The sequence below is a fragment of the Colias philodice genome, chromosome 8 (assembly GCF_061535455.1).
Source record: "Colias philodice isolate Cphi_HAF_F1 chromosome 8, ilColPhil1 Martin Lab GWU primary, whole genome shotgun sequence".
NCBI lineage: Eukaryota > Metazoa > Arthropoda > Insecta > Lepidoptera > Pieridae > Colias > Colias philodice.
The window spans coordinates 9030412-9058260 of record NC_143093.1 but is presented as its reverse complement, the minus strand read 5'-3'; the positions used below and the strand labels follow the sequence as shown (position 1 = coordinate 9058260).

At 37.8% G+C, this 27849-nt stretch overlaps 2 protein-coding genes across 2 annotated transcripts; one reads left to right on the top strand and one right to left on the bottom strand.

The window, feature by feature from the left end:
- The first annotated feature begins 63 nt into the window (after positions 1 to 63).
- Npl4 (nuclear protein localization 4) lies at positions 64 to 27849 on the top strand. Its single transcript, XM_089698394.1, has 12 exons — positions 64 to 148; positions 467 to 730; positions 1978 to 2138; positions 3707 to 3879; positions 5649 to 5864; positions 6543 to 6735; positions 7062 to 7195; positions 7949 to 8109; positions 24587 to 24802; positions 25166 to 25365; positions 26493 to 26579; positions 27102 to 27849. Exons 1-12 carry the CDS (start codon positions 128 to 130, stop codon positions 27115 to 27117), a joined length of 1842 nt encoding a protein of 613 aa, XP_089554520.1. The 5' UTR covers positions 64 to 127; the 3' UTR covers positions 27118 to 27849.
- Positions 17837 to 20787, bottom strand: LOC149486731 (uncharacterized). Its single transcript, XM_089698376.1, has one exon. The coding sequence runs from the start codon at positions 20527 to 20529 to the stop codon at positions 19081 to 19083; it is 1449 nt and encodes a 482-aa protein (XP_089554502.1). The 5' UTR covers positions 20530 to 20787; the 3' UTR covers positions 17837 to 19080.

Sequence of the window (27849 nt, the reverse complement as noted above, 5' to 3'; positions counted from 1 at the left end):
AAAGGCAACACTTAGTTTCAGAACGTAAATAAAAGTTGTTGTTCTATTGCTCAAGTTTGTCATGTCATTGTCAATTTGTCATGTCATGTCAGTATAGTGCTGTGAAATAGTTATTTTGGAAAACATTATGTCAGGGTCTAAAAAATTGGTAATTCTTTATTCTAAATCATGTAGCAGTCTATCTTCTATAATACCTACCAAAATCTCCATCTAATGTATCAATACAAATTCAGTTTTTAGCTTCATTCATATACGCTCTTTGCGTCAACTTTTTGAATTTCTGAACATACTTTTGGCGTTATACTCGAAAGTAATAGTGTTTTAGCATGTTTAAGGGTTAATATTTGAGCTAAAGAACCCCTAGCTTTGTTTTCATGTTCAACATAAAATGATGACTCGACAAATTTTGAATGCTTTGTCACAAGTTTATTGGCATGGTGGTTGACCTGTAACGTTACGTTTACAGATACTGCGTGTGCAGTCATCAGAGGGCACGAGCCGTGTCGAAGTGCAGGAGTCGGACGTGACGGCAAGACTTTTCGAGCGCGTATATGAAGCTCTCCATTTGAATACGTTTGGATTCGCGTTACACAAAGATCGCGCGCACAGAGAGGAGATTATCTCCAGCAAATCTCGTCAGATCCGCGACTATGGCTTGCAGCATGGTGATATGCTCTACTTGAGCCCAGTAAATGGAGCTGTACTCTTTGATCAGCCTTCCACTTCTGAGGTATATTTACTTATCAGCAATAAAAGGTCAAATAGTAAAATATTAAGAATACCTTACAATGTAAGATGAAGCTTTATATTTAATTAGAGACATGTATATTAAAGAGAATAATTACATAGTTATTGTTCTTTGTCACCAAATTCTTATGAGAATTTTGGTCCTATACTTGACACTACGGTGTTTATGAAATTGTGTAATGCAGACTTAGATTTTTTTATATCTATTTTAAAATATCAATTTTGAACCACACAGTTTCATGTTGTCACTATGAAAATAGTACAAAGTAAAATAAGTATAGTATTCAAAATATGTGTGTAAAGGAACCATGATGTTTTTATTAGGATATCAAATGATCCTATTATTATATTGATATAATCTAGGGTTAAGATAAAATGCTACTGCTTCACACTATAATCAGTCAATTTTCCTTATATAGATGCTAAATAGCTTTTATTATAATTTTTTATGTTAGGAATTATATAAATAGAGTTGGTTTTAAGGGCATGACATGAAATTAATTTTAAATTATAATTAATTGAGTGTGAATCTGAATATTTAATAGATTTTTAATTTAAAATAATTAAAAATGTCATTAGGCATGTATATTTTAGAATCATCCAACTTCCTACTGTGACGGTGCATTTAGATCAAATAAGTGAATGCTCATTCTAACCCCACTATATGAAATTTTTTTAGTGTAAACGGGCAAAGAGCATTCTTTTGTTGTTCTTAGTGCATTCCAAAAGATTCTATGCAGTGTTCTTATAATGAACAACACTGAATACAAGTTTTAATTTACACCAAAAGATCCAGAAATAATGGTCTTGCTCTAGCTCTATGTTCGTTTGGTCAAACATAGAGCAAGAGCACCATGCATCATGCACCATATAATAGTAAAATATGCTCTGTTGCCATGACAACTATCTAGTCTAACAAACAACAGTACAATAAATTACATCACTATATTTTTCCCCAATCTGTCAAGAAATTACCTGCCTTATAAAGCGCGTCACACACGGTGAAGATACTATAATATTTTATCTTAAGATACTGTACTATTTTATATTACAGTATCTTAAGTTATCCAGTATCAGCGTTCTGACCATCATTTTTCTTTTTGTCATAGCGTACTAAGACCCCTGTAGAACCGCCATCCTGTTACAAATGACTCGTATGGTCATTGCAATGGAATCTCGCAACCCCATACGAAAATGATTTTAGATTAAATAATTGCAATTTGTCAACAGATCAAAACATTAGCACCCATTGAGGCTGGTCCATCAACATCGTCAATATCGTCAGCACCTCCAAGTGTCCTTAGAAAACAGAATGTTCCTCAAGAAGATGAAGTGGATCTGCAGCTGTATCAGCTTTCGGGGAATATACAGAGACAGAGAGATGAAAAATTGTAAGTACTTATTATCTATACTAATATTAAAAAGCTGAAGAGTTTGTTTGTTTGAATGCGCTAATCTCAGGAACTACTGGTCCGATTTGCAAAATTCTTTTGGTGTTAGATAGCCCATTTATCAAGGAAGGCTATATGCTATATATCATTATAATTATGTATATTATGATAAGACCAACAGGAGCCATGCTGGTGAAGCACAGCTAGTCTATACATGTCATAAAATGGTAGAAAATTGTTTTAAGTTCAGGATTCATGCTAAAACTACTGGATGGATTTTGATTTTTTTGTAGCTATTCCTTGGCAAAGTATGATAAAGTGAAAATGAAAGTGCGGGTTCAGGTAGGTGTAAATAAATAATATGCAAATTATTGTTATTGTTATTTAAATGATTTTCTTTTTATTTATGTGTTATTTACTTAACTACAATAACTCAAATAAAATTGTACCAGAAATCTTATGAATGATTTTTATAATATGGAAATAAAAAAAAACTGTATAATGCTCCAATTACTCATTTAAAGTATATTGACTTGGTCTCCTTGTAAAGGTTGTTTCTTTAATCAACACAAATATTTATAAATCCATTGTATTAATAATGCCTCATATATGATAATCCATGAAAAATGTTGAACTGCATTTTACTATTTCATATAGGAATAGCACAAGTAATATAAAAGTAATCCCTATTACCATTTATAGTGATATAGTTAATTTTATGAAAAGTGAGGTAAAAAATTCTTATGCTAAATAGACTATTCTTGTAGAAATGAAAAAAAGTAATTGAACATCAGAGTTCGCGAAACTTCGATGACAATAAAAAAAGGAAGAAATTCTTTGTCTGGAGTCAACGCACTTCCTCACAATAATATATTAATTTATTTACAATATTTCTTGACTTTCTTTTGTCTTATTTTCTTTACAATGCAAATTGTATGCAAAGTTCATAACCTGCAATGTTTGTATGCATATATTCAATTGTTATAAATAAACAAGGAATGCAATTTTAACAATTTCAATTCTCGGTTTAAAAGACGAAAGTAATTCATAAAATAAATTATAATAATTGTCTATGGACAGATGTATTAAACATCTACTTTCTATAATTAAATATAAAAGGCGAATGGGATCTTTCTGCCAACAGATTAAGACTCAAATTGACTTGTAAGTTGTAACTATTATAAGTATCAAGGATATTGTAAATCTCTAATATAGCGATTTTCCAATTCTTGGTTAAAAGTTATTAGTTGAATAATGCATTAAACAACCATTTCTTTTTCATTCTTTTAAGCTATTGCATAGCTTCTATCGCGGGCCTTGAGCGCGGGGACTGAATCGAGAAATTCCGTAACGAAAAAACCTCACGCTCCCCACTCTGACGGGCTCGCAGGTGTGGCTTGAAGGCATGCTATGCAATAGCTTTACCGCGGCAGTCCCCGAGTGCCACACGTCTTTTTTTTATTAAGTATTCCCGATCTCTTCACTTAGGATTAAATTAATAATTTGTCGTTCAATAAATTACTATCATATATAAATTATTATATATATATTTTTTTCTTTATTTCCAGATGTCGTCACAACTCAAAAGGATGCTGTGTACATTGCTCGCCCCTAGAGCCCTGGGATGAGAATTATCTCAAAGAGCATAATATTAAACACATGTCTTTCCATTCTTATTTACGAAAAATGACATCGGGGAAGTTCATTTCACTGGATGAATTGTCGTGCAAAATTAAGCCAGGTACGCAAATATATTCGTATAATTAATCTTAATATATATAAATCTCGTGTCACAATGTTTGTCCTCAATGGACTCCTAAACCACTTAACCGATTATAATAAAATTCGCACACCATGTGCAGTTCGATCCAACTTGAGAGATAGGATAGTTTAAAGCACAAAGCGGGCGAAGCCGCGGGCAGAAAGCTACTATATTTTAGATTTAATTAAAATTATTTAATATAGAGAAACGATTTGATTGTAACATTGTTTGAAATAAGTAGGCACCAAATGACTGGGCCAATATATTGTAGTTGGCAATGTACCTTACATTATCCCTGAATGACATAGGTTATATTGCACGCCTCATAAGCGAAGCGTTGAGGTGGGTACTACTGTCACTTCGCGCAAAACATCTGATTTTTCAAACTTAAAATGTCTTTATGTATCATACATTGCACTTGTAAGATAATACATACACACACATATTAAGAAAAAACACTATTTTTAACGTTCATGATATTTTTGATGTCATTTTTGTTATTTAAACTAGTTAAAAAACAGTTTAAAAAAGTTCTGTCTTGGACGTCCGTGTGTCTGTATGTGCGGATCCTTTTTCTTGTTAACACGATAGCGACCGAAATACTTTACTAATCGAGTCTTTTTTTTTCTCTTACGCTTGAGTATGCTCAGGAATAGAACCCTTTCATTTTTCAGAGTCTGATTCGATGTGGTTTAATTGTTATTAAATAAACAAAAATAATAATTAATAAATATTTATTAAAAAAAAATTATGAGTCGTGCACTTTTGGATTTTCCAAATTATTTTTTCTCTTACGCTTGAGTATGCTCAGGAATAGAACCCTTTCATTTTTCAGGGTCTGATTCGATGTGGTTTAATTGTTATTAAATAAACAAAAATAATTATTAAAAAAAAATTATGAGGCGTGCACTTTTGGATTTTCCAAACTATTTTATTTTGATACCGTTTTTTGAAGTGAAAACTTCTTTAGCGGCGTTGAGCACTTTTTCTGTAACGGGTATAAAATCTTAAACTCGCGTCAGGACACGTGACCTGATCGAAAAAGCGTAAGACGGATACCATTCCAAAATATCAAACATGCTCAACGTTAATAATCAAGTTTTCACTTCTGCCGGCACTCCCGGAGTGCAACCCGTCTTTTTTTTGTATTGAAAATGAGTCAAGTCAAGTTTAATATTCTATGTTAATTTATACACCTGTTTTAAAAATACATTAAGTAAAAAATGTACTAACTAGAAATGTTCATGAGAAATTATCGGTTTTGGTGTATTGAACCTTTTAAAGCCTCGTGAAGTGATCGCTATGTACGCCTTTGCCCGGCGTACAAAGCAGTCAGAAATACATATTCTCTGATGAATCCAATGTCTGAATATCACAGTTTATGAAATATGGACAGGACAGACACATATAGACAATCTCATTAATAGGGTCCCGTTTTACGCTTTGCGATGGAACCCTATCGAATTGGATGAATGTGTTTTTTGTCATGCAGGGTGTACGATTAAGTACCTAATCGTACAGACAATACATGTTCCTGGAATACTATGCGTCGATTTTGCACCTTTCATTATAATGTATTAATTATTTTACCACACAATAAGTTAGTTCGCCTTCGGATTCCGCACCGGGCGGAGTGGAGCTCCGCCCGGTGCGTCATAAAACTCAATCTCATCTAATCCCAATATAGTAAAGAAATAAAAATATCTAAATCTCAATCTTGAATTTCATATTTTATTCCCGTTACACAGGGTGCAAAGAGCACCCGCCGTGGCCGCGCGGCATCTGCTCCACGTGCCAGCCGGGCGCGGTGACGCTGAACCGGCAGCCGTACCGGCACGTGGACAACGTGCTGCTCGAGCACGCGGCGCCCGTCGACCGCTTCCTCGCGTACTGGCGCGCCACGGGCCACCAGCGCATCGGCCTGCTGTACGGGCAGTACGAGAGGCACCCGGACGTGCCGCTGGGTGAGTGTGGGCAGCGGGGCAGTGGGGCAGCGCATCGGCCTGCTGTACGGGCAGTACGAGAGGCACCCGGACGTGCCGCTGGGTGAGTGTGGGCAGCGGGGCAGTGGGGCAGCGCATCGGCCTGCTGTACGGGCAGTACGAGAGGCACCCGGACGTGCCGCTGGGTGAGTGTGGGCAGCGGGGCAGTGGGGCAGCGCATCGGCCTGCTGTACGGGCAGTACGAGAGGCACCCGGACGTGCCGCTGGGTGAGTGTGGGCAGCGGGGCAGTGGGGCAGCGCATCGGCCTGCTGTACGGGCAGTACGAGAGGCACCCGGACGTGCCGCTGGGTGAGTGTGGGCAGCGGGGCAGTGGGGCAGCGCATCGGCCTGCTGTACGGGCAGTACGAGAGGCACCCGGACGTGCCGCTGGGTGAGTGTGGGCAGCGGGGCAGTGGGGCAGCGCACGGGCACAGCGCGCTGCTCGAGCACAAGGCGAGCTATGTCAAAATGATGCATAAAGCATCAAAACTAATTAAACATCACAAATTTTTTTGGAAACCCTTCAGATGCGTCTTTACATACCCGAAAAAAGATCTTTGTGATATTTTTTTGTGAAAATGCTACGTTATGTTTGGCTAACGCATACAATAGGGACGATTATGTTAAAGACAATCTTCACGTTAAATATTTCCTCTCAGGTATCCGCGCCCGTGTAGCAGCGATATACGAGCCGCCGCAGGAATGCTCCCGCGACCACGTGACACTCGCACCGGACGATAAGGAGCAACTGCTGAACGATATCGCGGCGAGACTTGGCTTGCGTAGAGTTGGGTGGATGTTCACCGATCTGATGCCGCTGGACCTCGCTGCTGGCACTGTTAAGACTATCAGGTATATGGAAAATCGCACTCTAGAGATATTTAGAGACTTTGATACACTCTTAAATTCTAAATATTGTTTGATAACAAACATGAATTAAAATAAATTTAAAAATGGTCTTATTCAATTGAAGCATTGCTTGAAGAAACAAGTTGCAGTATTTTCTGTAAATACCACACATAAAACATACAAATATGTTACAGCCTAATCGATTTTAAATAGATTATTCTGAATAACAACATATTCATAGTATATATTATAAAAAATAACATAAAAAACTGTGGTGCTGAATAAACTTTATTTATTTTTTCTCTAAAACGTGAAATTTTTCACAACAGGGGGATGGACACACACTTCCTATCAGCACAAGAGTGTATAATGGCGGGCCACTATCAGAACCAACATCCGAACGCTTGCCGCCACGCGTCGTCTGGTTACTTTGGATCTAAGTTCGTCACTGTTTGTGTTACGGGTGAGAATTGTTTATAATTGTAATAATTATTTTTCAAATTTCAAATATTTCAGGACAATTTTCACACACGGCACGATCTGATTCCATACTAAGCTATCGCTTGTGTTATGGAAATCAGATGGCTGATAAACATCCATACTAATATGTATTATAAATGCGAAAGTAACTCTGTCTGTCTGTCTGTTACTCAATCACGCCTAAACTACTGAACTAATTTGCATGAAATTTGTATGGAGATATTTTGATACCCGAGAAAGGACATAGGCTACTTTTTATTGCGAAATATGTACCACGGGCGAAGCCGGGGCGGACCGCTAGTTGTTTATAATTGTAATAATTATGTATTTATATATTAGCTGCGCTTCGCGGTTTCACCCACGTGGCTCCGCTCCTGTCGGTCTTATCGCAATGATATATAGCCAGCCTTCCTCGATAAATGGGACATCTAACACTGAAAGAATTTTTCAAATCGGACCAGTAGTTCCTTAGATTAGCGCGTTCAAACAAACAAACTCTTCAGCTTTATAATATTAATTATAGATTATTCAACAGATTTAAAAACCAGATACACTTAGAAGGCTATCAAGTGTCGGGTCAGTGTGCGGCTCTAGTGCGGGATGATATCCTCATACCAACGCGAGATACACCTGACTTAGATTATTGAACCGACTTCAAAAATACAGTTTTTTATTTGATTTCATTTTCTATTATCCAAATTTCATATATCATAAAAAATAAACATTTGACATACAGGCGACACCCAAAACCAGATACACTTAGAAGGCTACCAAGTGTCGGGTCAGTGTGCGGCTCTAGTGCGAGATGATATCCTCATACCAACGCGAGATGCGCCCGACTTGGGGTATATACGAGACTGCACATCTACGCAGTATGTGCCCGATGTTTATTATAAGGTAAGTTTTAGATTAGGTTTTTGACGTGACAACGTCTTATATTTCGATAGCCGGCTGCACGCACGAAAAAACATGACTCATGCGGCGTTACCTCGCTCTGAGGCGTTCCGTAAGGCTTGAAGTGCAAGCGAGAGCGCGGAACGAGCGACAAAGAAGCACAATCGGCCGTTGTCACGTTCAACTGTCGTCAGTAAACCGACTTTACAGACAACCAATTTTTTGAAGTGAAACTTCTTTATCGGGGTAGGAAAAAAATTTAGTGTAACATTTTTTCGTTACGCGTGACATTTTTCCGTTACGTGCCATTTTTCTTATCCCTACCACGCGTGATTCGACGAATTTCTGTAAAGTTGCATATAGTACATTATTTTTTGAAAAATAAGGTCATAAAGAAGTTTCACTTCTTACATGTGTACACGCACACATTTTTTGCAGCAGGATATATGCAGCACATGTTACATCATAATCGTATTAAATCATGTTTGAAGTGTCACAACCAACTTAGGATTGAGACTAGGTGTATATTATTTTTCTTATATGTGGATCTAAAAATCTAGATGGAGTACATAAAATAGGTTTTTGGTATTAAAATAATATGTTTCTTGATTTATAAATAGTATAGTATGAGTGGTAGTCAACAAGGAAGTAAGAATGGGAATGATATAGAATATAGTTGTCCAATAATCATGATGTATTGGTATGGATGCTGGACATAATAGTAGCTGAACGCTACAGAACGGACACTTTCCGCCTCCCGCCAAAATTATACACTTACCTCACCCCCGCACGATCACGCTATAGATGGCCCGCATTTTTCTGCAAGGACGAATACGCAACGAAGATTGACAACATTACAAATTGACTTAAAGTAATTTTATTATTTTAGATTTGTGATTATCGTTTTTCGTAGAAAATGGTTAGATATTGTGCTGTTTACGGATATGTATTTCATCAGGAAAACGCGAATTTCTTTACGCTAGTCACAAATGTGCCAACCATAAAGCGTTAACACACACATTTGCAGTCTCTACAGTGTGACTCTCAAAACGATAATTTTATATGGAGTGTCCGGGGTGTGGATTATAATTTTATGAACTTACATGTGTATGCAATGCTATCAATGGATAAGGTAAAGTTACCAGACAACTAAGTATTATTAATTATACATTTTACAAGTTAATTCAAGACTACCTGTGTTCTTTATCAAGTGAAGTGAAACCTATTTATAACGGATTTTTCTTTATTTTATTCCACCAATTTTTGAATTTTCACATGGAGGGCATACCTATAACATTTTTCGCATTGCCAAATTTCATGTGACATAAAAAACATACAAATTAATAATCTGCTGTTGAAAGAATATTTTAAATTGGTCCAGTAGATTTTAACTATATTCCCTACAAATATCCACAAATAATACTGTCCTCTTTATAATACCAGTTAATATAAAAAAAAAACGTTATAACAGCATAATATTAAAGCAAATTAGTAATTTCCGAACGAAAACAAGTTGCAAGCTCAGTGCCGTCTTTAAGGCAGGGCCCGCAGGGCCCTGGCCCGAGGCCCCGAGGTAGGCAGGGGCCCCACAATTCTGAAAATTTTCGATATACAACAACAAATTTTATAACATAATAAGAAAAATATCAAATCACACACTTGGTAAAATAGAAACAAGATTTTAGGGTATTAGTTTTTTAGATTCAAAAAATTTATTTATTGAACTCTCATATGTGGGGTGTTAAGAGACGGGGTTACGATTTAGCCTATTGCGTTATTGTAAACTGAAAAATGATAAAGTTAAAATTTAAGGATTTTCCATCCCTTACATAGGCCCCAGCCAGTACCTTGGCCCATAGCCTCGTTGATCCTAAAGACGGCACTGTGCAAGCTTGCTCCACACTGAGGGACCGTGAACTTGAACTCTAGCGTCTAATTGTCGCCTACGTAATGTGACACAGATTTCTTGTGAGCTCGGCCTTGGCTTTTTTAGCTGTGCGTTTTTTCTTTTTTTTTCCTAGAATGTATAGGGAATGTGGAGCTTTAGATTTGTTGAAGGTTGAATTTGTTGAACCTTAACACTAGTTAAGGTTTGGCAGTTGCTGTGGTTAAGTATTTACTTGGTTATGTACTAGCTGCGTTGTGTAGTTTTATCCGCATTGCAAGATATTTCAAAACGGTCCCATTATTCCTGAGAAGCGCGTACAATCAAACAAACAAAAAACATTTCAGCTTTATATATTAGTATAGAGTATAAAAATTACAATGTATGTACTACATTTTAGTGCGAAGTTATTGCTGTAAAGAAAATTGCGAAATTTGTATGTAATGTTTTAACTTCTGGTATTATGTATTTAAAAAGTGCCTTATGTTGTACTTATGTATTAATTTTTCCTTGTCTGAAATATATTGCTAGCTTTCCACCCGCAGCTTCGCCCGCGCAGTCAAAGAAAAACCCGCATAGTTCCCGTTCCCGTGGGATTTCCGGGATAAAACCTATCCTATTTCCAAATTCCAGGGATAAAAAGTAGCCTATGTCCTTTCTCGGATATCAAAATATCTCTATACCAAATTTCATGCAAATTGGTTCAGTAGTTAAGGCGTGATTGAGTAACAGACAGACAGACAGAGTTACTTTCGCATTTATAATATTAGTATAGGTAATTTATATTTTGTCCTGCCTTAACTGCTGCAATATAAAATATGGATATGTAGTATGAAACAGCTCTTAAATTATAGCAAATTTAGTTTAGAGCTTCGGGAATAATAAAAATTCCTAATACATAATTTCTAAGAAAGTTGATGTAATAGAGTCCATATTCATTTATTTTACATTTTTGGTGCTCTTTGAGTAATTTTATAAGCCAGAGCAGATCCTCTTGTAATGTAATTTTAGTTAAGCATTGCAATTATTATTTTATAATATTTTATACCTAGCGTGTTTGCTTTTCAATAATAGCTGTGTTTTACCTGAAAATAAAACACATATTAAATACTTACCTATATTTGAAGCTTACTTCATTGAGAAGGTACCTAGCTTTTTCCGCCTATTTTGCCCTCTCTTTCCGTTGTATATATGCTATCTCTCTCGCACACCTCTCCACCAGGTGGCGGGGCGCACGATAATGTGCGGGCGCTGGATGTTTTTTCATTGAGTCGAAATCCACAACAGGTGGACGTTAAGTGTAAGCTTCAAATATAGGTAAGTATTTAATATGTGTTTTATTTTCAGGTAAAACACAGCTATTAAACACTTGACCGTAATTTGAAGCTTACTTCATTGAGACCTGTCTGTTACCCACCTGGTGTACAATGTGACGCCAATGTGAATTTGAATACATAAGTAATTACTTATTTCTTTATTTGAAAGAGTAAGGTGTGCAGATAGTATACCTACTAATAAATCACACAAATTTTTATATTATATAATATATTAACAATCCCAGATGAAAAGTTAATCAAATAAGAACCAAAAAGTTAATCATAATGATTAAAAGTATTAGAACTTATGAGATTGGTTCAAGCGTACCTTAGTTAACCTTTTTGGGCTTGAAAAGTTAAAGTTACTACAATTTCCACTATCTTTAGCGTAAATCTGCGAAAGCGCCAGTAACGACTTTCAATTACGCATTTAGATGTTACTTACAAAATGAAGCAACAGCTGATCCCGACGAGGCAAAAATACCTCAAACTCAAACCTTTATTTATTCAATTAGAACTCTGCAGAAGCATCATTGAATCATCTTAACATAGAATTACCAAATGTCTCAACTCACACAGTTTTAACCCAACCTGCTACAAGCGGACAAGAAGAGACCTTGGTCCTTACTTTTGGGGTCAGAAGTAAATTTAAAAGGTCACCCCTTGAATAAGGCAATAAAATAACAAAACAGGTAAATGGTTTAAATTATAATACAGATTTTTAACATCCAACTAAACCGTGCGGTATCTTTTAATGTTTAGAGCCAACGTCGCAATCATAATCTAAACATGGCTGGTACTTTCAGTACAATGCATGAATTATTTATTTAAAACTGATAGGTCATAAACTCTGTACTGGAAACAAATATACTGAACTCAAGAGACTAAAATGATAAAGAGCTTATCTGTGCCCCAAAACTGCAATTACTACAGCTAAGTACGATACTTTTAATCAATTCAGTTTTAAGATATAATTATGATTTACATCAGAACTTATATACCGAAAGTCTCGGGACTACATAACGTGACTTATTTATAATAGTGTTTGTGCATAACACTAGGCAGTCAACAGCTATATGAACGTCAGATAGGAAAAGAGCCAAATTTATCCAGTCAGTAATAAAGGATTTTAACTATACTTATTATAATTCAACCAACTACTACTAGCTACTCCGTACGTCTTTTGGGTAGACGGAGGCAAATAGGATTTTTATTCCAACTATATCATTTGATATTTTGAAAATGTACTCCACATTTTCATACCGTCAGAGTCATTTTGCAGATTATAGCAGTGCAGCACTGAACACTGTCTATTAGGTGGCTGGTGCTGCTGACCGGGCCTTCAGTTCCGCTTTCCAGAATACCTTCACCCTTCTAGGTGCTACTACTACTGAAATAGCGGTACTCTATCGCGTCGTTCAGGTCTCTAACTGACAGGATTTCTCATATTATCGTAACAACCTCGCTCGTTCTAATGCTGGGGCCACACTAACAGGAAATGCCATTAATTAACGCGATAATGGACGTTAACTTTAGGTGTAGCCAGTATTATTTAACAACGGCATTAACATTGCCGTTTGGCGAGGCGATAGCTTTATCGCGAGAATTAACGCAATGAAGCGGTCACACTACGTCCATCTTGCTAGAATTTTAGTAAAATTAACGCCGTTTTTATCGCCAACAATCGGCATTCACGTTGACCGTTCAAGTGTAGCCACCCACTTAACGCCTTAAAAATTATCGGAATAATTATCGCGATAAAGGGCATTAGACGTTAGACGTTAGTGTGGCCCCAGCATTACGAGAACAAATTATCGCCAAGGAATTCTGCTGCAGGATAATGGCAAGAGAGATTATAAGCTTAACTATGCATTATTATGCTCAGGAATATGGTGGATTTTGAATACTATCGTCGTCTGAAAGTATCTCCTTTCGATTAACTTCATTAAGGATGCAGATCTGATCCCATCTTTGTTCCGTAGGAATGCTACGACAGTCTAAACGTTACACTGGACAAAGAAAATTGCCCTAAATATAGTCGGTTGTTCCAACATCCGTAATATGGCTAGCCTACCTTGCTAGCCCTTGATTGTAACTGCTACCAATGCAGGCATTGCTCTCGTGTTGTCCACAGTTGTGCGAGTGCAAAAATGAAGAACAGAGCTCGTGGGGAGCTATGTCCAATGAATCTGTGTTAAGATTATGACAGTATAGGACAGTTAGCTGTGGATGCGAAGACAGGACATTACTTTATTCATCCGTAAACACGAGAGGCAGCCACGGACAGCGATATAGCAAGAACTAAACTAGCAAAGTTTAGTTCGCTTACCAGACTTATATTTTAAAAGCCGTATAGTCTGTACCTACTGCATTTCATTTATTGCCCCCCCCCCCCCCCTCAAAGCAAAGAAATGAACAGTCATTTGGTTTCTCGTTAGGGTAGGGGTTCCAAGTAATATCTAATAATAAGAGGCTTTTGTTTGGATAGATTGACTTTCCGTTATTTATCCTCTATCCTATGTAACTCAACAGTCAGTATTCTCAGTATTCGTTGAGTACTTAAACGTTTTACGTAAATAGTTGTATATAACTTTATTATATAATATAATAATCCTGGTGGGATGACAAGAAACTTGTCTAACAAACGATTATCCTAATCCCTCAGCGATTTATTGTTTGAGCCCTGAAGAAAAAACCTCATGGGTGCAATAATGAGGTCAAATGGGTTGAAAAACGAGTCAAATAAATTGCCTACAAGACCGGGCAACTAAAATAGGCCTATGAGAGGTCAAATATACGTAATCAATCGTTTGAAATTTGAAATTTGATTTTGAATCAATCGTCATTTGTTACATTCAATCGCTTTGCGATTAAAAAATCTCTTCCGATGTTTTTATATGAAAATTGGTCGGCTAGTGCCATTGAATGACGATACCAAACATACCGTTGACGCAAGGCTTGGTGACAATCCTCGAAACCACCGCCACAAATCATCTGCGAGATGATATTTGATCCGACTCGCCTTCCTTTGTTGTGAATAGGCTTTACATTGGTAAATACGATTTGTTCAATTCCAATTTCCATAATAATTGGTAAACCAATGGTGGTTTCCTGATTCCTGAAGCGTAAACTTTTAGGATACGAAGTATCAATTTCATGCGCCCATTATTTGACGTCTCTAACCTTTATTGTATTTATTAGGTCATATTACTATACTGCCCACTGTGAAGAAGATTTCAAAACCTTTTTCTACCTACCTTAGAAGAGTGAAGATCCGATACGGTCATATCCAAAACTTCTTTCGTGGGTCCTCGTTGACGAAAGCAAATATCTATGATCATTTTAATGATCAATCCTTTGTATATTTGCACCAATCGCCATCAAAGCCCCGCGAGGGCTGATATATATTTGCACCATGTCTCCGTGAGGTACTGTTGTAGTCAAAGCCCCGCGAGGGCTGATATATATTTGCACCATTTCTCCGTGAGGGACGGTTGTAATCAAAGCCCCGCGAGGGCTGATATATATTTGCACAATCTTTTCCGTGAGGGACGGTTGTAATCAAAGCCCCGCGAGGGCCGATATATATTTGCACCATTTCCCTGCGAGCGACAGCTGCGCGAGGGATGTTTGTAACTAGAAATAAGTAGGGCCTGCCAAAAAATGCTTAAGAGACACCCTGCGAGGGTGGATTTGACCTGGCTAACCCCTGCGAGGAGTAGTGGCCACATTTATGTATTCTGCTTCGAGCAAGAATACACCTTAGTGCTAATATAAAATTAGCAGTAAATAATCATTTAAATAATATAGCAATTAACAAGGTCCTTTAACTTATTTTCCAATGTTAGCGACAACTGTCCAGGATGAATTAATAAGAATTGATTTGACAATGGTAATTAATTATTATGTTTATATAAAAAAGAACTAACTCTTTAATAAATTCATAATTCAAATCAATTCACTAAATTTTAAAATGAACTTCGATTCATATTTATTTTTGTTCATGCAATCGATGTAACATTTAGTTGCTTTATATCCGTTTTAACATTCCTTACGAACGCAACCATACCGTCGTAGGACGTTATATTTAATTGCACAAAATAATCTCCACTCACCCGCAATTTTTTACTTTTTGTCAAGGTGTACAAGTTTATAATATTATTCTAAAACGTTAGAAGTGAATTGTAAATCCTTTGAAATAAATGTATCTAAATCTAATTTATATTAAGGTATCTCGATAATTATTATACGATAACCCTTTCAGCACAAGTTCAGTAAACCAAAGAATTGAATTGTAAAATTTTGGTACTTACTCGTTTAAACAAAAAAGTTGCATCATTTGAAACATAGGAAACGTAATTTTCAATCAAATTAGCCGTGTGTAATATGTCTATTTTCACATAAAAACGGATCAGAATAATACTCATAAAAAGGACACGTATAGACTACGGATAGTTTTGAATGTGTGGTACATTCATGGTACGTATCTACTATACATGAGCGAATTCCATCATTATTCAGTTGAGCGGTAACTCCCGTACGATTTATAAAATAATATCACAACATGTTCTGACATGTCGTGACTTCTTGGAGCTGACTCATCTCGTTCGATAATTTTTAGTAATAAACTATTATAGGAATTCCGAACCGTTCCTAGCGATAACGACAATGTAATAAAGTCGTAGCAATGGATCGTATGCCTGTAAAGCTTTGAGTTGGCTCATATCCATACTAAGTAGGTATTAATTGTAATTTTTCCAAGAAAAATTCACTTGTAACCTTGTAATAAAAACACATTATTAAAAATGAAATAAATAATTAAAAATATCTATATACAAGAGAGGGTATTTGATATATCTAGTAATATCAAATAATCACAAAAGTAATATTAACGATTCGAGTAAAGCCGAACGGTAACACCGTTAAAATAGCTTTACTCACAGTATTAAAAATTCAAATATTAATTAGTACATATTGCATAATGAAATATTTCAAAAGAAAAGTTACTATTTCAAGTAAAATGTAACGGTTGTATCGTTAATTTTAAATATCTTTATTCATGCTATTAAGTATTTAAGTATATTGAAAAATAAACTATTGCTGAAGGATTCATTAAAAACCTCAGCATTTTAAATAAAGTCCAACGATTATACCGTTGACTTTAAATTAGAATAGATGTAAAAATAACTCACTGTACCGATCCGACGGGATACACTTTTTAACACTTTTAGCACTTGCTTTAAGCAATACTTAATACTTAATAGCACCAAGGTTGTAGTCTTGTAGACAACCTTCTCGCGGCGGAAGCTAGACGCCAATGAAAAAACATCCAGCGCCCGCACATTATCGTGCGCCCCGCCACCTGGTGGAGAGGTGTGCGAGAGAGATAGCATATATACAACGAAAAGAGAGGGCAAAATAGGCGGAAAAAGCTAGGTACCTTCTCAATGAAGTAAGCTTCAAATTACGGTCAAGTGTTTAATACATATTATATCAAAAAATAATTTCTTCATATTTGCATTTGCATTTGCTAGCATTTGCTATGATTACATATACACTTTCAAAGCAGATTGTTTTTAATTTATATTTCTGTTTTCTAACAGGCATTAATTATATGTATTGCAAAAATAGCCCTTAATTTAAGTTATATACTTCTGATTTGTAGTATAGTATCTTATCACAAATAATAAAGTTCTTAAAATCAGTTATACCCGGCGCGGCGAATGATGATCCCGATGACAGTTCGTCTTAGTGATTGCTCGTATGATGGGTCGTGTCGATACTTTACTATTTTATAGGCAAAGGCGTGGTTTGCATTCAGCCACGTCGGTAAACATGTTTTTATAAATATTATAAAATGAATTTTAACTAAAATTTTTGACGTCTATTATGTTGTTGTTGTATTAATTTAAGTTTTTTAGCATAGATTAAGTAGGTAAGTAAAACGAAAGTTTTCCAAAACATAAATAACATAAATTTTCACGTAATTTTTAACCCGTTTAACACAGTGTATATTATTTTATCATGAAAATGGAAGCCCCCATTTAATTTGTCTAAAAAACTTATATTATCATAGGTAAGTAAATTAACGCGAACGGTAATTAATTAATTAATTATGCTGCGATCTTCTGTTCCATTCAATAGTGAATGAACTAAAGCTTAAGCTTGGAAAAAATGTGAACTCGTTTCCATTATCGAAATTGGTTTATCGATACTTCCGCACTAGTCGATAAATGCCAACGATATAAGTTTTGTAGGACGTAAACGCAAAGTCAGATTGATATAATTTCTCGTAAATGTTAAGAATTGTTATAATTACAACGGAATATCATTGTTATGGCATAAAGCTACGTAAAACTTAATAAATGCCATTTTTAGACGCCTCCAATACGTTTCTAATTTAATATACTGACGCCATTAAAAGTTTGTCTCTTGAGAATAACTGTCAGTGTCATAGGAATCATCATTCGCCGCGCCGGGTATAAAATTTATTCTTCTTTAAAAAGGGTTGGAAAATAAAACATGAAAATCCTTGCTCCATATATTTATTTATTTATTACGAATTCAGTTTCTGTTCGCATATACACATTTAACAATATCCATGCGCACAGGCGAAACAACAGATAGTATCACTACGATAACATGAACTATATGCGGAAAAATATTCACTATGTTACAAGTAATACATGTCAAAATACCTCGGGACGGTTTGACAGTAGCGTCCCATACAAATTTGGTTTACAAAAATAAATATTGCGAAATTATTTCCTAATCGAGATAAGCGCGCGGTTCTAATAACCGCAAGTCCACGGCAGCCCTTAGATACCGATTGCGAGGGCTGCATGAACGCGAATAGGACGAAGGTACAAGTAGTAAATATTTATATATCAATCTATATGCAGGCACTGACCATTCAGAGACACTCGGTGTCTCCGCAAACTTCCCCACATCCTACCGATATCATCACAGTCTTAATCATTCACAAATCACAATCTATCCAAGTAAATCTTCCCGTAAACACATCAATACGTTCTTCGAGAGGTAACGCTTGTTTTTAAATATAAATCTATTCTAGACGACGATATAACGATCGATTTAGTTGACGATACGACCGTCAGTCGCTTCGATAGCTCTGAAATACATTTTACTAACAATAAGAATAAATTCGCTATAACATTTAACATTTATCAACACACAGTATGATCAAAATATAATGCGTTTTCCTTATCGTCTAATTGCGAACGCGATAGAAGAAATACAATAGAATTTATCGAACATAACAATAATACCTAAATAGGCCTATTTAACTCTAATCAGACGAGTATAACAAAGCGTTGCCGATCTAACCTACACTTATAGCTAGGACGAAACGAGACGAGTAACCGGCGCCGCGGGCCGGCTACCGCGCGTATCCCTGTTACCCGGTACTGACCATACGATACGATATCACCACGCCACGCGCCACGCTCGCGCGACGCGCCCGACGCGACGCCGCCGCGACGCACTACAACTTGCTACCTTACATTATTATTAACATCGATATTATGCGAACGAAACTTAATAAGCTCAAGCCGACGAACTGCGATTACACCGTGTAAATACTTGAAAATTCTCTAAAGTTATAAAAAATAGTTCAGTACGAATAAAATTTGTAGACAAAACGACAGGGTTGGTCCAACGATTTGAGATTAAAATAAGGTACGCGATGAAAAGAGATTCGGGTCGATGGGAAAAATTATGCTCTGAAATGGAGCGATAGAAAAACGTGAGCATTCAGTTGATTTTACCGCAACTGGCTATGATTATGGAGCTGTGAGGCTTGCCGGCGCTGTCGCCCATTTGGCTCAGCCGGTCGACCAACTCGAGTCCTTCCACGACATACGCAAAAATGGCCGTAAATCCACGCATCTCACGTAATATAATTCGAAATTGCGAACCGACTAAACCTAAATTGTCGTGACGTTTCTGAGAGCGGCGCATGCCTACCGAGCCGCGAACGGCTATCATTTTAGTGTCGTCCGGCATGAAAAAGTTTTCTTCGAAAACGGAGCGCCCGCCGCGGCCACTGTTCAATTCGAAATCGCCCGTTATCACGCTCTCATTCTCCCAGCACTGAAACACAGAGCAGCCGCGATACCCTATACCGAGGTCGCCCATCGTCAGCACGGCGAAGTTGCGCGCCATGCGAGGCGCCACGTCGTCGAGAACCTCCACCAGCACGCGGCCGAACGGGGCGCCGTTCACCTCCAGGTTAAAGTAAAACAAAGGATACGTGGACGGGTTGCGCAGCGCGGGCGAGCCCAGCGCGGCCGTCGGCGGCGCGGGGGACGCCGCCTCCGAGGCCGCGTCCGCTTCCAGCGCGCTCACGCAGTCGATGACGTCGAGCGGGTGAACGGACTTCACGAGGCAGTGCCGGGTGTACAGTTGCGCCATGCAATAATTAGCCAGGAACAGCACCGGATCGCGGCGCTCGTCGGACAGCGGTGAAGACACCTCGCTCGAGCTCGCGCCGGAGAGGGCGCGACGCAGCAGTTCGAAGTCGAGTGGAACGTTCGCGTTGCGGATCAAATCGTCCAAGCGACACTGCAATAGAGCGTCGGCGTGGCGCGCCCGCAGCTGCTCCCGCTCGGCCGTCGCGACCGCTAGGGAACAGTTCTCGGCGTCGGCGGATCTCTCGAACGGGGCCGCGAGCGCCGGCAGAGCGAGCTCGGTCTCGAGGCGCACCTTTAGCGCCGTCGTGGCGTCGAGCGCGCGCAGCAGGAAGTCGCGCTGGCGGCCGGCGAGGCGCTGCAAGTCTTCGGTGAGCAGGTGCGCCTCGCGCTGCAGCAGGCGGCGCGCCTCCCGCGCGGGGCGCAGCGCGTGCGCGGGGTGCGCGTGCTCGCAGGCGCGGCAGGCGCGCGCGCCGCACACGCCGCACCACAGCGCGGGCAGCGCGTGCGCGGCGCACGGCGGGTCGGGCGCCAGGCGCCGCGCGAGGGCCAGCACGGCGCCGTGCGTGGGCAGCGCGTCGGCGCGGCCCGCGGGCAGCTCGGTGCGCTTCCAGCAGTGCAGGCAGCGCACGTCGGCGCCCGCCTCGAGCACGCTGCGGGTGCACGGCAGGCAAAAGTAATGCTTGCACGACAGGATCTTGGGCGGCCTGTCGGTCTCGTCGAACACGCGCTTGCAGCACGAGCACTGCGCGAGCTCCTCGAGGTCCTCCAGCGAGGCGGTCGTCTGCTCCATGGTGTCGAGACGGTCGCGGCCCTTCTAGGCGGGAAATGTCATAGGGACCGTTCGGAACTTTGTACTGTGTCGTCGCCGATCGCGGAACGCTGCGTCCTTTTTCACTAATTGATATTAAGCTCACATTTTACGAGTAGCCGTTCGCGCGTCACCCGTTTCAAAATTAAAACTAAAAAGCTACTTAACTAAAATATCGAAATCGATGTGGAATGCCACATCATGTTACGTTTTGTGTACACACGCCATGTTGCTTTTCGCTTCTGCGCCGCGCTTCATGTCGGTCGATCAACAGATTATTCGCCGTCCATATAACTTTGTTGAAACGTCCGTTCGCTTGTTGATATATTATAAAAATATTTAATTTCGGTAAAGTAATCACAATAGACACACGCTTATTTAATCGCTTAATAAATATAGCGTTGTTACTTCCATAATTTATAATGTTTTTGTTATATGTTTCGACAGTGCAATCAACACATTCGGAAACGCCATCGCAATTCTAAATGCTATCCAATATAAATATATTGATAAATCAACAATGAGTTTACACATATAAATTTATGATGGTACCTCCTTCAAAAAATATATTTTTATATTGTATATAAGATAAGCGAAAACTTTGTACCACTTTTTAGGATGTAGTTTCACACATCAAAATATAATAAAGAACATTAAATGCAAATGTTTCCATTCTTTGACACTCGCGTTTCAAGAATACAAAATACATGTATAGGTACTTGAAACAAAATATAGACAAAAGATTGCAAGTTTCGATAAATTCTTAATGAAAAATGTGTCAGTTTATAGAAAATAAGTTTATTTTCAAATTTCTAAGGGTCGCCTGTCGCGCAATCAAGAGATCGCTACTCAGCAATTATTATTGTTTTGTTTTCTGGCCACGAAGAATATTCATTCGTCAATCCATCAAACATAACATTTTTTGTAATATAATTAAAATAAATAGAACTTCGCGACAAAGTCACCCCGCGTTTCGCTGACCCACGGCAGCTTCACGCCATTCCCCGGGCCGTGATAGCCGGGCGGGTCAGAACTCGCGTTATCAACTCTCATCCACTCACAACATTGAAGCGTCTATGTGTGCTATATTGATCGACGCGACATAATATGTAACGGACGTTGTATCGGTGCACGGAATTGAATGCTAATTTATGATGCGCATCTAAGGAATGCTTCTAGGACATTGTTGATTTTTGTAGCTGATTGGTTATGTTTGTTTATTAATGGTAATTTGGAACTGTTTGTTATGTTATGACACTTTATTAAATAAGTACATTATAATGGGCACAGGATAAATAAAGGGATTTGTAAAAACGAAAAAGGTAGTGTTTTTAAAAACAAATATTCTTCACATAATCATAATCATTATATTTATTTTGAGTTAGATTATATGAACTTTACTAGGTAAAGAATTTTTGTAAAAAAAGTTTTGTTCCATTTTTAAATGAACGAAAAATCCAGAAGAAAGAATCACGAAATGTAACCGAGTAAAAAAAATTGCCAAGGAGACCATTTTTAGATTTGTGTAAAATTTATAAATAAAACGTAATAACTGCCGTCAATAAGATTACCATTGAATCGTACTGCAATATTGATCCTTCATCCCTCTCACCATTTCCATGTAGGTGTAATTTCCACCTGTATGAGTGACCCGATTTCTGCCTGACGTCAGTATGTTCCTGGAAATCTATCTCCCCGTCCTGCCCACTCGCCTTGACCCAATTAAAATAGAGATAGGTCATCTGGTTACCCTTTTACTGGGATAGAAGCATCTCGCTTCGGGGCAATCCTTACAAGATATAAGGCCAGTTTCTGATTGAGAATTGATTTGATTAAAATTTGAGAAAGCTTGTCATTTATAAGACAATATTGAAGCATACTTTAAGAAGGGTTTGGGTTCTTAACGTCAAATACTCAATTCAGAAACCGACTGATAATGCATAGATATAGACCGGACTCTCAGTGGAGTTTCGTTTGCAAAAATAGCGGACCTAAATCTGACTTCTGATATATATTGTATAGATCCCAGACATCCTATAGACAGATGTTGCCAACCAGTTTTGTGGTCCCCCTCTCCCCACCCCGGTAATTAAATATGACATACAAAGATAAAAATAAAAATTTCCAAAACATGCCGTGTGGGGTATCAAATGAAAGAACTTATTGAGTAGATCACGAATATATAGGATACTATAACATTTCTTAGACTTTCTCTAAGATTTTTTAGAAAATTTAGGAAAATGCTCCATTTTTGAGTTAACTTTAAACCACTATAGATTGAAAACTCATGAATATATTTTTTAAATTATTATTTTAAATAATTAACAATAGTCCATTGTTTACGATTCAATAGTTCGTACAGTGAAATAATTGCATGGGGGAGTGGGGGGAGCATTCAAATATGGCGAGTATATTTTCAAGTTTATGCCAGAAATAAAGGCCTAATACAAAAATATCGGTGTCAGGGCTTAGAATAATTATCCCTGCACTGTCGTTGTGTTTGACGGAATGAAAAATATGGCAGAACATTCTTGAATCAGCTTGAATTCAGTGAAAGTTGCGCCTTGCAATTTAAAACATTGTGTGGGGTCATCAAATCCACCACATACATATAGCTCACTTATATTATATTACGAATCGTAAACAATGGACTATTGTTAATTATTTAAAATAATAATTTAAAAAATATATTCATGAGTTTTCAATCTATAGTGGTTTAAAGTTAACTCAAAAATAGAGCATTTTCCTAAATTTTCTAAAAAATCTTAGAGAAAGTGTAAGAAATGTTATAGTATGCTATATATTCGTGATCTACTCAATAAGCTCTTTCATTTGATACCCCACACGGCATGTTTTGGAAATTTTTATTTTTATCTTTGTATGCCATATTTAATTACCGTGGTGGGGAGAGGGGGACCACAAAACTGGTTGGCAACATCTGTCTATAGGATGTCTGGGATCTATACAATATATATCAGAAGTCAGATTTAGGTCCGCTATTTTTGCAAACGAACATCTCCTTGGAGCCTGCTCTAATAGGTATTGATATAATGCAAAGAACGAGATGGTTGATTCATTCGACATACGTCATAGCTCTCGTAAAGATGAAAATTAGCCTGCCTTCGAAAATTGAGGATATTATATGTTGCACTGTATTTGTTTTATGTTTGTCACCGATTATTCCGCGGGTTGTTGAACGTTTTTATTTTTTTTTTTTATTCGAAAAATAATAATTATGGTTAGAAGTTTATGCAAAATCAGGATCTAATATTTTTGTTCTCATGATATGAGATTAATAAAATGAACATTAGGATTGCAAAAAAGTTTTCGCTGTAATGCAATTCTTATAATATAGGCGCGATCTATCAAAACTGCGCCAATAGAGTTGCTTTCATTGTTGTAAAGACGGATATGAGGAAAACCTAGAGATAATATAAATTAATAATACATATTATCTATATTAATTATTAACTTCTTTTTTTGAACACTGTGGTGTTAAGCACTTGGCCACGTGTAATTTTGACACATTCTTTTTAATCCAAATTAGATATTATTTCAGTTATCATTTAATTACAATTCGAAGGAAAAAATAACAAATCGATGATTTAATTAATTGAAAAGTCAATTCAACGATAATTCCATTTTTTGTGATCTTGTGTATCGTATTTTCAGAATATTTACAATATCATCTTTACGGTAACAAAGCGTAAGCGCTAACAAAGAGTTGTAGTAGTAAGATTAGATGTTATGTATATTACTAGGTATTCATCAATGATATATGATTTTTTACATTATAAAACATAATAAAAATAAAATAATTTTAAGTTTGAAAAATCAGATGTTTTGCGCGAAGTGACAGTAGTACCCACCTCAACGCTTCGCTTATGAGGCGTGCAATAAAATTTAAAAGAAATACTAATAATATTGTTATTGATTTTTTTAATAGGTTTCTGGTAACCGTAATTACTGGTTTTTTATGTTTAAAAAAACCTTTTTCAAAAAGTAGGTTTTACTTACAACTTTCATGTAATTATTATAGGAACGTGACGCATACGGCAACGAGGTGGGTGTGTCAGCCAAGCGGCTGCCAGTGGCCTACTTGCTCGTGGACGTGCCGTGTGGCGTGGCCAACACCACGCAGCCCACCTTCAGCCCGCGCGCAACTTTCCCGCCCGCTAACCGCCCGCTGCAAGCGCACTTGCAGAGCCTTAAGGGACTTCATGAGCATATACAGAGCTCTGCTTCTTTCTTAGAGGTGATTAGTTTTGTTTTTGTATCGATTAGTTCTCCAATAGAATTGAATTGGCAGCTTTTGACAATGATGCTGTTTGATAATAAGTTTTATAAAATGTCTAAAGCATTTGCAATTTTTAAAGACTAGAAAATTTTGAAAGAATATATTTTTAATCCCGTCTCGTGATTGATTTTTTTATATTTTTTTTATATTTCTCGACGATATTGTTATTTTGCCTTCGGGTGTTTCTCAGGGATGTGTTCTCAGTCCTTTGGTGTTCCTAACATACATAAATGATGTAACCACTACATTTGAACTTCAGCTAACTAAAATCAACCATGTTGATTATAACTCGATGTTTTTTATATATGTTTATATACACAGGCGATGTCGGACCTCCACGTGCTGTTATATCTAGCGACAAACGAAGCGCTACCGCTAACAGTGGAGCAACTAGAGCCGCTGTTACAAGCGGTGCGGGCGAGAGACTCGGCTGCAGCGGAAGCGTGGCGCAGTGAACCACATGTGGCGACACTGTTGCACCTCGCTGGGGCTGCTGATGATGCGAGCGAGCCTGCGCATAGGTGAGTCAACTAGCAGTATATGTCAAATGATTTGGAATTACGTGACTCGTCTGCAACATTTGGTTTTTCTTTAACACCTTGCTGGGGCTGCTGATGATGCGAGCGAGCCTGCGCATAGGTGAGTCAACTAGCAGTATATGAAGATTCGAAATTACGTGACTCGTCTGCAACATTTGGTTTTGACGTGACGTCTTATAATTCGATGCTGGCTGCACGCACGAAAAAACATGACTCATGCGGCGTTACCTCGCTCTGAGGCGTTCCATGTAAGGCTTGAAGTGCAAGCGAGAGCGCGGAACGAGCGACAAAGAAGCACAATCAGACGTTGTCACGTTCAACTGTCGTCAGTAAATCGACTTTACAGACAACTAATTTTTTCTTTAAATCGAATGTTAAGTTTTTTTTTAAATAAAAAGGTGGTAATGGTGTGTGCATTCTGAAATATTTGTTCTGCCCTACAATCCTACCACAAAAGCTACAGTTTCAACTAAGCTGGACTGTTGCAAACACGCGAAATGGACATGCCTGGCGTGCACGTAATTCTAGCGCTCTTTAATAAATTGTTCGTCAACGAATAGTTGTACTGCACAAAATCACCAACATCTTAATTGTCTGTAGTGATTAATTTACAAAAAGTAGAAACTAAAACGATATCATATTATATTTTGCAAGACGACGAATCACTACGTAGTATAAAACAAAGTCGCTTTCTCTGTACCTATGTATGCTTAAATCTTTAAAACTACACAGCGGATTTTTATGCATTTTTTTTAATAGATAGAGTGATTCAAGAGGAAGGTTTTAGTATATAATTTATTAGGTTTTAGACAAAGCGGACGAAGCCGCGGACGGTAAGCTAGTCTTAATCTTAATACTATTATAAAGGCGAAAGTTTGTAAGTATGGATGTATGGATGTATGGATGTCTGTTACTCATTCACGTAAAAACTACTGAACCGATTACAATGAAATTTAGCACACATATAGAGGGTAACTTGGATTAACACATAGGATAGGTTTTATCCCGGAAATCCCACGGGAACTGGAACTATGCGGGTTTTCCTTTGAAAACGCGGGCGAAGCCGCGGGCGGAAATCTAGTTTAATTATAAACCACGTTATGTTTCAGCTCTGGCAGCGGCGTGTGGACGTGCCAGCTGTGCACGTTCCACAACGCGGCGCCGCTCGACTCGTGCGAGATGTGCGCTATGCCCAGGTAATGTGACACACACACACTACACGACACTCACTCAATTCGATACTATCTCGCTCAACTCGACACTCGACACGACTCTTACTCAATCAACACGTCACGACACTAACTCACTCAACATGACACTCACTTTACACGTCACTTATTCAACGTGATAGCCACGTCCCTCAATTATGGACATTCCATAATATTTAATGCTAATCAATCTCTTATTTGTACTTGCTCACTAAGTCACTACTAACACTCTACTGGGGGCTAAATTTTTTCTCAATATCGTACTCACTCATCCCATCACTTTACACGTTACAATCCTAACTCTCAACCTTAAATTCTCTCTGTCACTATGTTTCATTTTTATTCCACCAATCGTCTCAACTAGAAAGTCCACCGCACTAGCCACATTTCGATTTTTACTGTTTTGGAACGAAGAGATAAGCTGCTCGCCGTGTCTCTTGAAATTTCTTACTTTTTCTATCATTATGTTATACATATATTATTACACTAATACTATTCTATTTATTTCAGAAACAACGCGATGTAGATACGTGCGAGGTGTAGTGGTGGATCCTACAGAGCCGGTCCCGAGGCGGACATATTTTTGTACGCGACGCTCCGAGGGCCTTCCGAGGCGTTTATAAAAATAAATTTTAGTCGCTAGTTGTTACTTTTACATTTCATTTAGAGTTTGTACGGTAGAAAGATTCCATTTATTATTTCAATGTATCTTCCTCCCAGTTGAATCCAAGTATCGACGCATACATTGTAAATAATTTTAATGTAAATCAAATTTTTGTTGGAATTACGATTTTGAAAGACGAATGCGTGGTTGGTTATTTTGTTTAGTGTAAATTGTAATTGCAAGGAATTATATACAAGGCACTTTTTTCTCTTAGTTATTATGTTAAGGATGGTTATGTTTTTGTCATATCACAAATCACAATAGAATACTGTTACTCAAATTTTGATTTTGATACATTTGCACTTTATCAACAGTGAAAAGTTTAGAAACTTATGCATTTGTAAATGAGTTTAATTAAATTAAAATCAAGCAATTTATCATTATGGTATATCTTTGTTCATTTTTAGAAATACAATCTAAACTAAATATGTAATTGATTCATAAAAATAACTAAATCTGTTGATGAAATGCAAATGCAGTAGTATGGATGTGTTTGTCCGCTAGACGCATATTATTTATGATATTTATGTGGGCCGGCGAACGGGCCGACTTTTTATATGAGAACTGGTAAATACAGTGTGCTGCGTACACAGA

Bases quoted from the DNA above. Each gene is read 5' to 3' on its own strand.
- Npl4 (XM_089698394.1), top strand. From the start codon at position 128: ATGTCAGGGTCTAAAAAATTG. The intron at 6,736-7,061 runs GTATATGGAAAA...TTTTCACAACAG, and splicing joins GGCACTGTTAAGACTATCAG to GGGGATGGACACACACTTCC. The intron at 24,803-25,165 runs GTGATTAGTTTT...TTATATACACAG, and splicing joins GCTCTGCTTCTTTCTTAGAG to GCGATGTCGGACCTCCACGT.
- LOC149486731 (XM_089698376.1), bottom strand. From the start codon at position 20,529: ATGGAGCAGACGACCGCCTCGCTGGAGGACCTCGAGGAGCTCGCGCAG.